Source organism: Strigops habroptila, chromosome 8 (assembly GCF_004027225.2).
Source record: "Strigops habroptila isolate Jane chromosome 8, bStrHab1.2.pri, whole genome shotgun sequence".
NCBI lineage: Eukaryota > Metazoa > Chordata > Aves > Psittaciformes > Psittacidae > Strigops > Strigops habroptila.
This window is the reverse complement of record NC_044284.2, coordinates 12277515-12294279: the sequence shown is the minus strand read 5'-3', so window position 1 is coordinate 12294279 and position 16765 is coordinate 12277515. Positions and strand designations below refer to the sequence as shown.

At 42.2% G+C, this 16765-nt stretch overlaps 1 protein-coding gene across 4 annotated transcripts in view; it reads left to right on the top strand.

Annotated features, from left to right (window-relative positions):
• The first annotated feature begins 206 nt into the window (after positions 1-206).
• The window catches only part of COL24A1 (collagen type XXIV alpha 1 chain), a 138786-nt gene continuing 122227 nt past the window's right edge, over positions 207-16765 (top strand). For 3 of the 4 annotated variants that reach the window (XR_004389952.1, XM_030495241.1, XM_030495244.1), the window contains exons 1-3: positions 207-457; positions 6769-6830; positions 13259-14559. Coding sequence is in view for 3 of the 4 variants with exons in the window: in XM_030495241.1 (XP_030351101.1) it covers positions 402-457; positions 6769-6830; positions 13259-14559 (1419 nt within the window). In the remaining variant the exon portion in view is untranslated. The remainder of the gene's footprint in view (positions 458-6768; positions 6831-13258; positions 14560-16765) is intronic. The other variant, XM_030495242.1, reaches the window with a different exon arrangement.

The following is a 16765-nucleotide window of genomic DNA, read 5'->3' as shown; positions in this document are numbered from 1 at the left end:
GCGGACGGCGCTCGGCTTGTACCAGCTCGGCGCGGCACTGCGCGCCCCGCGGGTGTCGCTCTGCGGGGCAGCGCGGCCGGGTCCGTCCCGCCCCGTGTTTGCTGATGTAATCGCCGGCGGCCAGCGCTGAAATTCAACACCGAGGAGGGCGGGGGGGGGCCGCCGGTGCCGTGCAGACGGCTGCACCGCCGCACTCCTCGGGGCTCCTCCGGCGCTACCCACCCCGCCCCCCGCCGCGCCCGGCCCCCCGGGTCGCCCTGGGGCCGCCCTCGGGCTTGCGCGGAGCTCGGTGGAGACCTCGGGGCTGGCGGGGATTGATGGGCAGGACCTGACCCGGCGGCGGCGCGGCGCTCGGCTCCGGCTTTCCCTCGGATCTCCGCTGCCCGGGCAAATGCATACAAATGCATTTGGGAGCCGAGAGGACAAGGCGAGGACGCATCTCTCCCGCGGCGCAAACGTAAGCGGAGGCGACGGGGCGCACCGGGACCGGGAGGGGATGGGGCTGCTCCCGGGGGCAGGGGACGTCGGCCCCGGTGAGCTGTCCTAAAACTCCGCTTTCCGCAGCCGTAACCCTGCGAGGTCCCGGGGTCCCCCGGAGGACAGGCGGGGGCTGCAAGATGCCGGCTTCTTGCCTGTGCCGGTGACTTTGCATCTCTCCTCTCCGCATTCCCTTCTTTCTTCCGTCTTTCTTTCGGGGTGTCCCCGGTCCTGTCTCGCATGCCTTGCGTTATCCTTCTCCCGTCCGAGCCCGGCGCGGAGGGTAACACGGGTGCGTGGTCCCTGGGGTGGGGGCAGCCTGACCCGAGAGCCAGCGCACCGCGGCTCCTAGGGGCAATAGGGATCCTGGGGGAGAGTGAGCCTCCGCACCCGCGGGGAGCCCCGCTGCTCTCTTCCCTTTTGGTACCTGTCTACTAACGCACAGCAAACAAGAAAAATCTGCACAACTCACTCTTAAGAGCTGAGGCCACTCTCTTTATAATAGATGAGGTGCCCTGTATTTACGTATTTCTGTTATAGGCTATTTCTAGTGCACCATCATTTGTGATGCAAAGGTAGAGTTTGCTCTCCTCCATAGTTTGCCTCAAAGCAGCTTAGGCAAGATGATTGTGAACTTTTCATAGTTGCAATGATATTGTAGGCATTATTGGTATATGTCTCCTTTTGTAAAGTGCTTTTTCTGGCTGTGGCTTGAATTAAGTTTACCAAGAGCTCTGAGCAGGACAGAGAAGGATTTGCCTTGCGTTGTAGTGAGGATTATGCTGCTAAAATGTGCCTGGTGTATATTCTGGGTGCACTTGAATGCTTGTGGGCAGTTACGTGGCTGCCTGAAGGTGGCCTTCCCAGATGTGTATGTGATTTGTTTATTTGATAGCTGTAAAGGAATATTGCTGATAGAGAAACATAAATTGAACTATAGTGAAGTAGTACAGTAGCAGAATATATATCTCTATGCTTCTGTCTTGTTTACCTAATTTGCTTGACTAAAGAGAAAGCAACCTGGTTGCTTGCCTGGGTTAAGAAACCAGAATTCCTCATAGCAGGATGTGGTTCCCTTTGCATGTATCAAACCAGTAAGTCCCTTGCAACCTAGACTACCTTTTTATGGAAGTGCCGTTAGGTCAGACCTGCTCCCTGTATAGGGTTGTCTCTGCAGGTTAAATAAATGAAACAGCAGCATGACTCCTAAATCTCTCACCATGTTTGTTGACCAAATAGTTAGTTTTGAAACATGAGCTGCCTTGTGTTATGAGAGCTGAGTAGTAAAACATTTGAAGAGCAATCTACAAAATGTTTAGAGACAAGTATCCAGAGACAAGGAAGAGAAGAGAGTGTTTCACAGGAGTGAGTGTTTGAGCTTTTGTGCTTTTGCCTTCATATAGAGGAAAACACTTAGTGTACACTGTCTAGACAAGAGAACTAGGGTAGGAAATCAGGGATGTACTCATAAAATGGCTCTAAAATCACATCTTTTTGATTAATTTTTCTCCTTTTAGAAATACTAACGGAGTTGACTGTTCTTCTGAACATGGTAGTTTCTCATCTTAAGCCAAATGCTGTCCAGAGAGCGTCTGGGCCACCAGACAGGGAGTTTCTTTTCTCCGAACCACAGCACTGTTGTAGGATTCCTCTTAGGCCACTGCTTTTCAGAGCAATACATGTTTTGATTTTCTACTTCTTGCCTTGTCTTGTGTCTCTCCCTTTCTCCCATCTTGTGAACTTGTGGCAAAGGATTCAGGTGCTTCCCCCTCACTGGTTAGGTGCTCAGGGGCATCCATGCCCAAAAGGCATGCAACTTGCACGAGAGGCTTTGGGGGCTGTTGTGTCCCCTGATTCACCTTGATTATAGGTCTCTTAATTTGATAAGCAGCACTGGAGCTGCTGGCTAATGTCATTATAGCAGCAAAGGAGGAAGATATCTTTCTTTTCAGATTTTGAAAGGTTTTTAACCACTTGGGGTCTTTGTGAAGCCCAGGGCATCTCTGTCCACAAGGTGCTATCACCTTTCCCAAAGCCCTTTTCAGGCTGGATGGACACAAACTGGGCCATTCTCCTCAGCAGTCCTTGGAGATCCAGTGAATCAGTGCACATGGGGCAGGTGTTGGTAATTAAGCCATCATCACTGATGAGCACAGGGTTGAATGCATCTGTGCCAGTTATACTGGGAACAGGTTTTCCTGCTTTCTCTAGCAGCCATGCAGTGGTATTCCTTCCTTTAAACTTGAGCTTTAGGAAACTAGCCTGGAATGAAGAGGATACTGCTGTGCACTAACCAAACCTGGGCTCTGTCCGTTGCTGAATTGTCTTCTGAGGTTGCAGGTTTTCATCATTGCTTGCCACAACCTACTTCTTCATCCATCACCCATAATGGAAAAAAATAAACATGGGTGGTCACTGTCCACTCATAGGGAGGGGCAAACAGTCACAAGATGTCAAAGATTATCAGAAAGATAAGCTCACATTTTAAAAGGTATCAACCACATTTGGTAGTAGTGCCTTCCTCCAAACAATTGTATAGTTTCCCTCAGCTTGTGCTTGCATGTAAAATAGGAGGAAGGATGAAAAGGTAGGTGGAGGGAGGAAAGCTCAAGAGATACCTAGACTCTAGGACAGGACATAGCCAAGTGGTGTTGGAACAGCTTCATGTGTGATGTTAAATGGGGGAGAACAGCCAGCATGTGAGTTGGCTGGAGTCCTTGCTGCTATATGCTTTTGCATTTTTCTGTTGTGTCTCAGTGGGGCAGGTGTCCCCAGGAGCTGTGGGCTCAGCTGAGGCATGCTGTCCAGGGTTTCTGGATGCTGCTTGCTTTGTTCCTTGCAGCTATGGCTGCCAATCGATCAAGCCATGTATGCATTACACAGCAGGGAGCCTGGTGGCTTAGGGCAATGCTGGTGAGAGAATGGAGACGGAACTGGCTGCTCTGCAGCTTGAGTTGCAAATGCAAAGAGTAGTGATCTTGACCAAGAAGGGAGGTTTTGCATGAACAGCTTCTCTGAGAAGGACAGAATTTCATTTTTCATCTTTGGCCATGGAGGGCTCCCTTGTACAACTTCACTTTAGGTTGCACATGGTTTCATTTACAAAAAGTTTTACTTACTGTGGAAAAAAAAAAAAGGTAAAAGGAAGACTTAACTTTCCCACGCATTAGAGGACCTCTAGCCCTATGGTTGTTTCTGGTCCCTGTTTTTTCTCTTAGCTGATCACTCGTCTGTTCTTGACATTAGCTGGAGAGCACTGTGTAAGCCAGACATTTGTCTTTACCTCTCACTAAATGTTTCTGTATATCCAGTTACATCTGTGTAATTTACAGCCTCGGGAGCATTTTGGAATTTCTTGCCTTCCTACAACATTTGCTGGGAGGTGACAGAGTCAGAACCTGACACGTGGCTTGTCCCTGGCTGATGTTATGGAAGAGGCTGTTGTAATGAGGAGTCATCTTTGCATTTTGAGTTCTGAGGTTCTTTGAGCATGCTGCCTTTGGAGTTGACTAAAATGTGTTACGTTATTTTTACTTGCAAATCTATTTCATGCCAATGAAAGTCAAATAAATAAAGAGTTGTGAGTTTTAGCTGGTACAGTGCAATGCATGGACTTTCTTCCCAACACAGCTCTCTCCTGTCACTGAGCTTCTCATTAGATCAAAAGATGATGCACTGTTTGACATGAACTATGAACTTAAATCTGGTGTTCAGAGCTGAAAAAAATGGAGTGTCCCATAGCTGATCTGCTGTTTGGACAACAGTCAATGTTAGGTCTTGTGCAGGAGTGGCAGAACTGTTCCAGAAGACATTACTTGCTACACATGGCTGTAGCAGGAGAATGTATGAAGAGAGAAATAGCAAAAGACTGTAGTGGTTAATTAAAAAACACGCGCTTACAAGCACATTGGGATTTGTAAGGTGTAGTTTCCACCCCACTCTCCTCCTCTGATCAGAACTAGAGCAATGATGCATGTTTTCCATATCTTGTACATTTTGTGCATTTTCTTCTGAAAAACATGATGTACCTGCAGTTTTACAGTGGCAATACCAATAACCACATATTACCAATATCATGATGTACTGTTCCTTAAATTATTCATTTGTTCTGATTGCCAAAACTTAAGATTTCACAATATGCAAATCCACATGTAGTGTACAACTAATGGACCTAATTTTGTCCAAGATGCAGCCCACTTGTTTGCTTTGAAAACCAAGCAAATGTTTTGAAGAATGGCGCAGAAGACTCTTCAAGATTTATGACCGCAGGATAAATAGTCTAATTTTATAAAGTTTCTCTTCCTGGCCCCTGTAATTTGAAATCCTGTTTAAGTGCTTTGCCTGTAAATCAATGTGGCAATTTGTTACTACAGGCCAGGATGCTGATCAGGTGGAAAAGGTTTGCCAGCTGGAGAGCAGGAGCTGGTGGATAGTGCGCTTCTTCAATTATCATCTGAACCAATACACCTGTGAGGAATGGGACTTGGGTCTATAATGCTTCATTTGTCCTCCCAGCATTTGTCACAGCTGGTTTTCGTCATAACAGGAATTGGGGGGAGGGCTCAGCTTTAGTTGGCAAGTGTCTCTCAAGGGCTGGGCTTGAGGAGGTGGCCTTCAAGAAGAAGTGGCATCATCTCTGAAGTACCCCCTTCCCCTGAGGGAGACTGAGTTTGGAAACGGGTAAAACTGCACAGTAAAACTGCCAAAAGGGAAGGAGAGTAAGTAATGAAACCCATCCTTTGCTAGACCAGTGCTTTTTTACCTTTTTCTTTGTTTCACTGGGCAAAATTATAAAAATGGATTTTTGCTCTGTGATTTTTATGCATTTGGGTGTTTCTGGAAGGTTTGAATTGTAAACCCTTGAAAGGAATGTTGAGATTTTTCAGTAAATACTGCTCTCTGTGTGTGTATATGTACATATATAAAAAAATGTTTAAATTGTAGCATGATTTCCTGTCACTGTAGCATTACTAATACTTGTCCTCTGAGCTGAAGGCAAGCTGACAGTGAACAGTCAGTGGAAGAAACTTGTCTGTCATTGCTATTTGAACCATACATTCCTGTATAAAGTGGAAGGGTTTTCTTCCTGCACTATTTTTGCTGTGCAAAAGGTTGTGACTGATTAGCTGGCAAAGTTACACCACATGAAATTGAAGGTGTTTAGTTGCAGCTGTGTTATTTTCAAATACTGTTTACTGCAGATGCTCAAGGGCTCTCTGGCATGGTCCAGCAAACACTTTTAGTCAATCTGCCGATTAATATTATGAAAAATCAATGAGGTTACATATGTTAATGAGCAAGAGGGTTGAGCTTAGGCTTAAGTGTGAGTTGAATAGTTAGTATTGGAACTATATTTCTGATATTTTAGAAATAGTTGGTTTTAGAATTAAATGGATATAAGTTACTATAATCGTGATGTACATCTGTTTCTGTGCCTGCATGTCAAAAATTAACAGAAAATATATTTCTCGTTTAATAAAAGATTCAGTCACTTACCAGAGTGTGATAGGGTGCTAATCTGGCTAGTATAATAATTGATTAAAAAAACAGCAATCTGTTTTTAATCATGGTAAAAATGTATTCTTTGCCCAACATTCAATGTTTTTCATGTAAAGCAAATTTTGAGCACGTAATCTGTATCAGCCTTATATATATTCGTTGCAATAGGTCTGTGGTGCCTATTAGTATTGCTTTTCTATCTGAGCCTGAAGTTTTAAGTAAAAATGTGATGGGATTTTCTTTGTGAAGAACGTTTGTAACATGACTGAATTTTATAATATGGGAACAAAAATGTGGAACATTCATTTATAGTAAAATGATGTAGTATAATAACAAGACTGATATCAGGTCAAAAATATCTGATGATCAAGGCATTAACTTGTCAATTATTTTATAGCTTCTTTACAGTAAAGTTGTGGGGTTTGTTTGGTTTGTTGATTGTTGTTTTTTTTTCTTTCCAGAAAGAGATTTACTACATAGTAACATTCATTTTTGAAAGCTGCTGAAAGAAATATAAACCAGATGCACTTTATTAATAAAAGCCAGGGTAAAATATATGTAGTATATATGAGGGCGTACATAATCCTTGATCTTTGTGTAAAACGCCTTCTCAGCATCAGTGGAAAGTTGTACAATGTGATGGCTTTGATCCAGGACTTGATCCAGGACTTGCTGAAGTCAATGGTATCCTGCCATTGACTTTGGATGTTGAATTAAGCTTATAATTCCTTGGAGTTCTGAAACTATGGATGTTTTCTCACATGTTCTTTTCTTTCTTTCTTTCCCTTTTAGGAGAAATTTCCTTTTTATTGCAATATGTATAGCTGTGGGTGTTGCACAAGTACCCAAACAAGGTGAGAATGCATTTTTTTGTAACAGGACATTTGTATAATTTGTTAATAGATGAAAAGAGTAAACGTCTGTTGTTACTACGGACCTTAGGTTTGGTTCCTTAATGGTGACTTAAAGAAAATACCAGCTACAGCATAATGAGAATAAATTTTAAAGCAACCAGTTTGGAAAAGATGACCTTTTGAAAATTACTCAGATTTTCTGTCTGTGAAATTGCTTACATATTTAAGCAAGCTCTTCATAAAAGGGAAGCCTTGTACAGTGAAAAGGCTTTGATTGTGTCTTCATTGCAAGTGGGTGTCCTTGGGGGTGGCAAGCTATGACTGAGTTACCTTTGCACTTAGGGCTATGCAAGCAAACCACTGCATATAATAAAGGCTTAGTCTAGGCTGGCATCATTAAAGCGAAAAGTGAAATTGTGTATTCATTTGGTTTTGCATTCAGATGCAGATGTTAGGAAATAGGGTTGTCTTGTTTTCAGTTTCTTTTTTAATCTGCCAGCTGTTATAACTGTACCAGATGTGCAGCTTGCACATGAGACCACTGTGGGACTATTAGTGGTGGAGGCTAACATGCCATTTAGTCGTTTCTTACCTGCCAGAAGAGTGGCAGCACCAGTTCTCTGCCATGGTCCTTCACCGTACAGGTGAAGTAAGAAATAGGTCATCCTTGACTTGTAAGTATGTTAACTGCAAATACTCAGCTGAATACAAACAGCTGGTTTGTATGGTTAAGACAAGACTCATTCCTGATAACGTTTTGCTAGAGCCCCGTGGGATATCTTGGCAGCCTCCCACCATTATTCTCACCAATGTCTTTTTCCTTCTAATAATTCCTTGCAACTGGCAAAGCTTATTTTTTTCCTTCAGTTGTATTTCCCCCTTACCTCCCTGCTGTCTTTGTAGTTTTGCTTTCCATTAGTTGCTCATTGTTTGCCTGGTAAGATTTGTTGTTGATTTTTTTCACATTCAGCTCAATGGGGGACACATGCTTTTGTGATGATGGGATTTTCCTGGATTTTTCTTAGAGCTGAGCCAAGTTCTCATCAGAGGAGGGACAGCACCCATAAATGTGTGTGGCCTGCCCTGCTTGAGGCCTGCAGGGGTGCAAAGAGAAGAGACTGTTTGCACTTTCCCAGTGTAGCAGAAGGAGCTGAAGGATGCCAGAGGCAGGTGTGCAGTGATGGTCTGAGCTGTATTCATCCCTACAGACCTTCCTCCTCTTCTGCAAAGAAATAACCAGTTTCTCTCACTTCTCATGCGCCTCAGCCTCAGAAGTGCTTTTCTAACAAAATTTCAGGCAAGGACTCTGAAGGTTACAAGACTGGGGTTTGTCAGCAACACAGAGCAGTGGGTACAGTCAGAGGCTTATTTGCCTCAGTCCAGAGTACCTCTGTGCACAGAGCTTTGCAGAAATGGAGTACAGCCTCCAGTCTTGATGTGCCTATATGTGATTAATTTTTATTTGGTCATCAGCAGATGAAGCAGCATTTCTAGATAGCCATGTGAGAAGCCTTACTGAGTGGAAACTCCCCACCACCCCTTGTGCACAGATGCCATACACAACTTCATTTTCTTTAAGTGCTTGCTTGGGATCAAAATGATGCATGGAACCTTGACACATCTTTCTGCCCATGGATGAATTTGGTCCCTCGTGCACTTTATTTGCATGCTGTGCAAACAAGGTTGCAAAAGGCAGTTCAGGGAACAGCAGACTGAGGAAACCTCCTCAAAAAAGAGCAGCTCCAGTGTATCCTTCAGTCTCAGTGTGCAGCCTGCAGAGCTAGTACTATGGCATTTGCAGTGCTTAGAGTTCGATCTCTGAAGAGGAACAGGATTGTCTGCCCATTAGGAGTATGTTAAAACTCACGTTGTTATTAAAACTTTCTTGGCACCTGTATTTTGGAAAAAAGAGTATTCTGCCAAATAGGAAAAGTTATTAAGATCCCTTCTTTCCTGAGCTGATGGGACAGCCTGTGCATGCTTCAACTGAGAAGCTATGCCGTGTTCATTTTGGTAGGCAGCTATATATTGTGTTCAGTGAAATACATACAAAGATACAGCCTCAGCCTTTAGGAACAGTACTTTGAGTGTGGCTCAAGGACATACAGAATCAGTGTATCTAGTTGGCTTTCCTAGGCTAGTCACTCGGCCTGGTGTCTGCGAGAGCATTGGCTGCAGCCAGCTATCTTAATTGACCCAGTTGCAGATGCAGCATCACCTAGGAAATGGGACACCTCATGAGTATTTATTCTCATTTCTGGTGGAGCTGACTGCTGGATGACCTTTGTCTTTCCTTGGCCCATACTGGTAAAGAGAAAGCAGGTAACGTGTATGTAAGGATTGCTGAAATGGAGAGAGCACCCCAAACATCCTGCCTTCGGAGTACTCACAAGTATGGAGGAATATGGGAAATGAACAAGAGAGACTGAACAGAATAGGGGCGTGGAATGATCCAATAGCCAAATCCCCTCATCGCTCCCCAATTCCTTTTGGGGTTTTTTTGGGTTGTTTTTTATTTTTCTGTGCCGCAAGAGGGTCAGAAGTTTGGGGTTTGGTTTTTGGTTTTTTTTTTTTGCCAAAGTCCGTGTTAGGTTTTCCCTCCCTCTTGATACTATGAGGTTGTGAATTTTTCAAGTCCTCCTAGAAGGTGGAAGGAAAGCACTTGACACCAAAAACACGAAACAGTTCTTCCTTCAAGAAGATGAGCTGTTACAATTTTGGGGACTAATGGGTTGAGTAAACAGTATGTGAAGTCAGATGCCGTGCAGACATGGGTATACAAAGAAAACTGACTCCTGATAGGTGAAGAAAATTGTAGTATTCATGCTGGGAGGAAGACTTGAGAGGGTTGCCTGCTCCCAAAACCCTGTGTGCTGCCAAGAGCTTCTGAAAGCCTTGAGATAAAATACATGTTGGACCAGAAATGAAGCAACTGGCCAAAAAAATTTGGAACAACCTTTTGGCTTGAGGGTGGGTTAACAGGCAGTGAATCAGCAAGGAATAATTAGTTGATGCTTAATCTTTTGCTGTCATTTTTCATACATTTATCTGTGATTAGCTTTCTCAGGACCTGTCATTGTTTGCAGAAATCTGTTTGCAGGATGTGGAGAATCTGTCTTATTTCTTATTGTGCTCTCAAATGATTCTCCTTTTATTAATAACTTTTAAACAATGTGCTGTTTTCAAATTGGAACTGCCAACATTTTGGCAGTTTTGCTTGCAGTTTGAGATTTATACTTTTGAATGTAATTTTTAAATTGACTGTTTTAAGCCAGTTTAGATTTAAGCTTTTTGGTTTCTATTTCAATTTGTAATACTTTGGAAGATGACATGCATTATTATTTTCAAATACAAATATATAATTGCAAATATTTTAAAATAGAAGTACTTGCCAAATATTTAAGGTTAGGTTATGATATTTAGGTACAACTTTAGGTTAGACTGTTAGATGTGCTGTTAGGTAGCCCAGCCGGTACACAGAAGTGCTGCAATGGCATCTCCAGCCTTGGGGTATTGTTTGCATGTGTAAGACTTCTGCGTTTCCTGGAGCTCATGACCTGTGTTTCTTCCTAGTTTTCACAAAAGCAATACAAGTACAGCTTTCTTCTCCATAACTACACACAGACCATGCAGGACTGGGGTCCTGGGAAAGTGTGGTGGTTCATTAGCAGATACATTGTGCTCTGAAGGTCTACTTAACCTGACCTCCATTATCAGTTTGACAGATAAAAATACAGCTATAGTAAGTTAATTGCTTTGAGGCAAAATATCTTGAGAAATTGGTGTACACATGATACTCTGCAAAGATATGCTTTCTCCATACCTCTGTCTCTGCTGGCTACCTGCCAGGATAATCTTGGCACATCTGTGAATCTCAAACATGACTAGAAACACTACAAGGTGTGTAATTAATTTTCAAGATGTACAGTGCATTCAGGTTGATGCTCTTGGTTCCAATTTATAAATCACTCTCAAGGAAATCTAGGCTCTTTTCATAACTTACCGCTGAAACTAAGCCAACATCTGTCTAATCTTAAAGTTTCCTATGAATACATTCAGTAAACAGAGAAAGGGAAGACTGGGAAAGGAGACATTTTTTTCCACTGAAAGCGAACATCCATTTGTTTCAGTTGCTTTTTTTCTCTCAATAGAGCAGAGAATCCTTAACTTTTTTTTTTTTGGCTTATTAGATCAGTGCAACTGTTAGATTCTACTAGTCATTTTTAATATAGGCAGTTCACTGAAGCTTAGGTCCGGGCAGTTAGGGGAAGAAAAAGATGATACCATATGCTTCTGTGCAATCCTGTTTATGAAAAGTACAACACTCAATTTCCCATTGTGCAGAAAATCAGAAAATTTAGGCTACAGGGACCTTGAAGTCATCTGGCCCTGCCTCCTGCTGAGATCAGGGTCAATGCTGAAGTTAGTTCAAACTGTTGGGTCCCGTCCAGTTGGGCTTTGAAAATCTCCAAGAATGGAGATTACACAATGTCTCTGGCCCCCTGGTCCAGCACTTAACCACTTTTGTGGTGAGAATGCTTGTTCTTGTATGAGGATGGAATTCCTTGTGTTGCAGCTTGTGCCTGTTACTCCTCAGTATTCCTGTTTATCCAATTTGGGTAATGGACAATTATAATTAGTTTCCCCCAAATCTTCCCATGTCCAGGCCAAAAGTGTAGGTCCTTCAGCCTTTTTTTCATGTCATGTATTTCAGCCCCTAGCCTTCTTGTCTCATGATTGCATTCTGTCTCAGTCTCTGCAGTATTTCTGTAGCACTTCCCACAAACACCCAGACAAGCAGGTTTACCAGTCAGTGCCGTAAGTGCTGTCTTATTTTGTGACCCTACAGAACAACTGCTGGGGATGTGTGATTTAGCTCCTATTTAAGCCTTTGTAGCGTTTCTGTTTCAGCTGTATCATAGGGATCTAACAGTGTGTTTATATTCATCCTGAAGGAAGAAGGTGCTTATGCCTGCCAACTCCAACATGCCTAAATCTGATTTAGGCAATACCAAATGAATTTGGTCATCTTTGGTCATTGATTTACCCTTGCTCTGATTTCTTACCTAAGTCAGGTATGATTTCAGTTTATTGGGAGGCTAGATAACTGCGTTTGTACCCATTAGGTGATGATACTTAGCCAGGTATGAGATGGAGATACTGAAAGGTCCAAGCTAAGGGAAGGGTCAAAGCACAAAGTTCACATTACATAAGACACTAGAGAACCCAACAGTGAAAACGCCACTGCCCATTCCACCTTGTAGGAAGATCTTCTACCCAGGCTTCTATATGCCAAAGCCAAATCTACAGGACATAAATCAGTAGGACCGCTGGTTTCTCTGTCTCCTTCATGTCCACTGCTGTCTCCTGCTGTGGAGTAGTGCACTCTTAATTCAATATCTCATCATTCAATAGTTACATCAATGTAGCTCCAGCCTTGCATCTTCTGAGAGGACAGATGAGCTAGAAGATGGGAGCACTGCCCCTTGAGTCCTGATGTTCCTTCTCTTTCCTTGCTCCTCACCACTTTTGCTTCTGTAGAATTCACCTCATCCGTGGTCCCAGCAAGTAAACTGTGTAGAGGGAAAGGAGGCAGTGGTGTGTTCTGTTGCATCCCCCCTTGGAAAAAGCTTTGTTTTCTTTTAGGCTGACTAGCTTTGGCATAGATATATACAATCAAGGGTGACCTCACTGGGAAAACAGTTCCCTTTGAAGCCAGCTCTGTTAATGGCACAGGGCCTTGCTTGGCAGAAGAAGGGCTCCCTTGTGGAAAGTAGAGCAATTCTTCCCAGGTACCAGTTGAATTATCTCTGCAGTACATAATAGCTCCGTGTCAAGACATATCTTTGTATTTTACTTTGAGCCAGTGACCATCTTTTGGTGCTCTATTGAGGTGTTACTATGTTATAAATAGCTTGTGCCTTATTAAAAACAAAGCAACCATCCCCTCAAATTCATTTAAAGTTTTCAGAGAAAGAGGAAAAATACGGTTTTATTGCAGAATGTTTTGCAGAAGAAGAAATTTAAGTTAAAAAAAAATCCCAAACCTCAAAGAGTAGGCAGGATTAGGCAAATAAATAAGGAACCAACACAGTGTGTTCATTGACTACTGCGGAAAGGTTGAAGACCAAATGGGGATTTTTCAGATTCATAAATGAATTAACCCACAGTGGGCTTTTTTGTGTGGGTTTTGGTTGGTTTTGGTTTTTTTGGTTTTTTTTAAGATGGAAATTTTGTTCTGGCTTTAATTATTTCTTTGATGCAAAAGATTGGTGTGCTTTACACTAGGGATTTGGTGGCCTTGCTGTGTGCAGTATATATGCTGGGAAGTACAGATTTTTTTAAGATGTGCATACATTTGTTTATATGGATCTGAATTTATGAGCTTGTAAATGAAGTCAACAATATGCCTTTATTTCTTTTTACAGCAATAGATGTTCTTCATCAACTAGGCCTTGTGAAAGATGTTCAACAGCCCTCAGAGACGGCAGTGCCCTCAACATCATCTCTGTTACCTCAGGGTGTTCGTCTAACTGTATCAGGAGTTGTACTAACTAGTGATGCACATATTGAGTCCCCCATCATTCAAGTCCTACCATCAAGCCTAGGGCATCCGTTCACCATACTGGTTGGGTTATACTCATACAGAATAAATAATGCTTTCCTTTTCAGTATTAGGAACAAAAGCAGGCTGCAGTTTGGTGTTCAGCTGCTACCAAGAAAGGTAGTGGTGTACACTGGTGGGAAGCAGTCCGTACACTTTGATTATAGTGTTCATAATGAAAAATGGCATTCATTTGCCATTGACATTAGAGACAAGACTGTCTCAATATTTGCTGAGTGTGGAAAGAAGCACTATAGCAGGGAAGTACTTTCTGAAGTGGAGACATTTGATTTGAATGCTTTATTTACCCTGGGAAGGATGAACTCTCACTCTGTCAGCTTTGAAGGAGTTATATGTCAGTTAGATATTATTCCCTCTGCAGAAGCGTCTGCAAACTATTGTAAATATGTGAAGCAGCAGTGTCGCCAAGCTGAAACATATCGATCTCCGCCGGGAGCTCTGCATGCATCAGATGGGCTGGATGTTTTTTCAAAGATGGTGATTGATGAGAAAAAGCAGTCAGAAGGTATATCAGCTTATAGAAGGAGAGAAGTGTCAAACATTCCTGTTACCAGTGTTGCTCACAGTCACTTTCTACCAGAAGACTTTGAGTCAAGAAATGTCTCTGCATCGCAGTTTGCAGAGGCTAAACCTCTGTTGCTGGAAGCTTTGCCTGAAACAGAACTCCAGGAGTACATCAATCTGTCTCTTCTTCAGCAGGAGACTGGCACAAAGAAAAACATCAGTAAAACCCCCAAAGGATCATATCCAAGTACTTCAGATAATACCACAGAAGATGCAGGCAGACAAAGTGAGCCTTCTCTGATCTCCCCTGTAAAACAGAGTAAAACTAAAAGCAAGGGAATGGACAAAGCAAAACATTTAAATGAACCAAGCAGAAAGCAGCACATCTTCAACACAACCCTGTATGGTTTGCCTGTGGACCTCTCTCTGGATAATCAACTTGGTCCAGGGCAGGAAGCTGCATTTGATGCTGATGAGACTTATCACACAGAAAACAATTATGAAATTGGTGTTGATAATTATGATTATGACTATGAAGATCTTGACAAAATGTTTGAAATGGGAAGTGTCAGAGGTCCAAAGGGGGAAACTGGACCTCCTGTAAGTTATCTTTACTACTCTTTTTACTATAATGTAGCACCACACATTTAAGAGAGGCTTTGAAAGAAATCTTGCAAAGCATGCCAAAGCTGTGACTGCAACTTCTTCCCGCTGTATGTACAGATGTTTGTCTGCCTTAAGTATGTCTTTTTACCGCATGTAATTTTGGTGTAAGTGCTGTATATTTTTATTTACTGGAAGAATACAAAGACATTCACATTCTGGTGAAGTGGTAGGCAACTCACGCTTCTTTAAACTTAGAAATGCAGCCAGACATTTGTAACTGCTAGTTAGGAAGACTGCTCACTTAATAAAGTTACAGGATAAATTCATTCAGTACACAGATGTAGACATTGACCCATGAAAAGAACCACCAGGTTGTTTGGAAGACTGGCATAGTTTCCTCAGTTGAGCCATGCTATCGGAATTTGTAATTGCGAAAAGAGACCAGTTGCAGAATCTAGACTGGTAAAACAATTTGTGACCCGGGGTTACAGGGTCATGCAAATCTGCATGTAAAATGATTTTTAGAACAGTCTTAGAAGATTTTAGTAGCATTTTTTTTTCAATTTGCAGGGTAAGTGATCCCTGGAGTAATTGTAAATGCATAGTAGTGCTTTTAATAGAAAACTGTTTGTCCTTACTGTGTGCACAAGGCTCAAACTTTATAATACATAAAAATGAGAGCAATATATATGAAGCTATAGACAAGAGAGAACAGCAGTTCCTGCTTAGCATGGGGAATATGATAGTTAGTGCTTGTTTGAGTTTTTGGTTAATATTTTTTAAACCATAGCAGGGGGTAAATAATTCTACTTGCTCTTTTTTTTTCCTGTGTGTGTGCATTTGTGTGGTTATTACTAGAAGGCAATTTGATATGTGTTAAGCAGCTCCTCATATAAATTCGAATGTGCCCATAATTTTATTGTGTGTGTTCTTTCAGCACTGAAATAATCTTTTTCTTAAGGTAGTTAGCAACTGAAAACCTTTTTAAAAGTTAAATTTTTACTCTCCACAGGATGCAAAGGGATTGTTAAACAATTGAAAAATGCATTAACAAGTAATCCAGTTTAGTCCAGGATGCTTTTGCTTAATCTGTTTTGAATGCGAAGTCAGTCTTTTTTTCTCTTTTGTCCCTTTCAATATTATTTATAGGGACATATCAGTATGTAGCTGTCATCAACATGAGATTAATTTCCAGTTTTGGAGCTTAGGATGTTTAGTAACTGCTAATGGAAGCTTTTCATTTTAGCATATAGGTTACGTGTTGTGATTTCAGTCAGCTACAGCCAAGAAATCCATTCTTTTTTACATGGCACAGAAATGGCTGCTGATAATGCTGTTGGCTGTTCACATTACTAAGGAACTCCCAAGTGAATGCTCTGCTTTTTTTCTACACACAGTCACTATACATACAGTGTCAAAGATGATGGCTGATTTGGAGAGTTTGAAGATGTCTGTGTTACCATTTTGTATGCCTGTCTTACAGACCGGGGATGCAGAAGTTTGTCTTGTCTAGGAAGGTAGAGCAGACCTTGCATTTGGTATGGTCTGTAGCAATGAATATGGTGCATTTGTGCTGAAGTGTTTTGCTGGGTCAGGATTTAAATAACATGCCCAAAGTCTTAGAGATCTGTGGCAGAGCTGGGAAGTTCATATAAACCTTTGTGAGCACTAGTTGGGCTGAAGGGGCTAGCAGCACCGACTGGAACAGGGGCAGTTGAAGCATTGCTCAGAGGTTGATAGTAGAAGGAGACCTCTTCATGGCCTTGTCCAAACAGGGTTTTGTAAAGAATTGTGCTCCACGGATGTTGTGTGGTGCAGTACCTGCCACTGTTGTTGGCCTCAGACTTGAAGAGGTCATCTTGGTTTGCCGCCTTAGTCTAATACATCCGTGTAGAGAAGATCAGAGATAATCCAGCTTTTATGTATGTGGCTCTTAACCCTTTAACACACAAGTACCCACAGAGTCTTATCAATGAGGAGCTTGAAAAAGCAACACTGAGGAGCTTGCAAACTTCCCTTGCAGCAAAATATCCTGGTGAGACATGAAAACCTCTCTCTTCATGCCCCCCCCATTTTTTTTCCTTTTTCATTATGCTGTGGTTGGTTTGAATCTTCTTTCAAGATTTCAACACAGAAATAATATTCATACTATTGAAGTTGATGGGCAAGAACTAGCTTTTGTGGTTCTTGAACTCCTCAG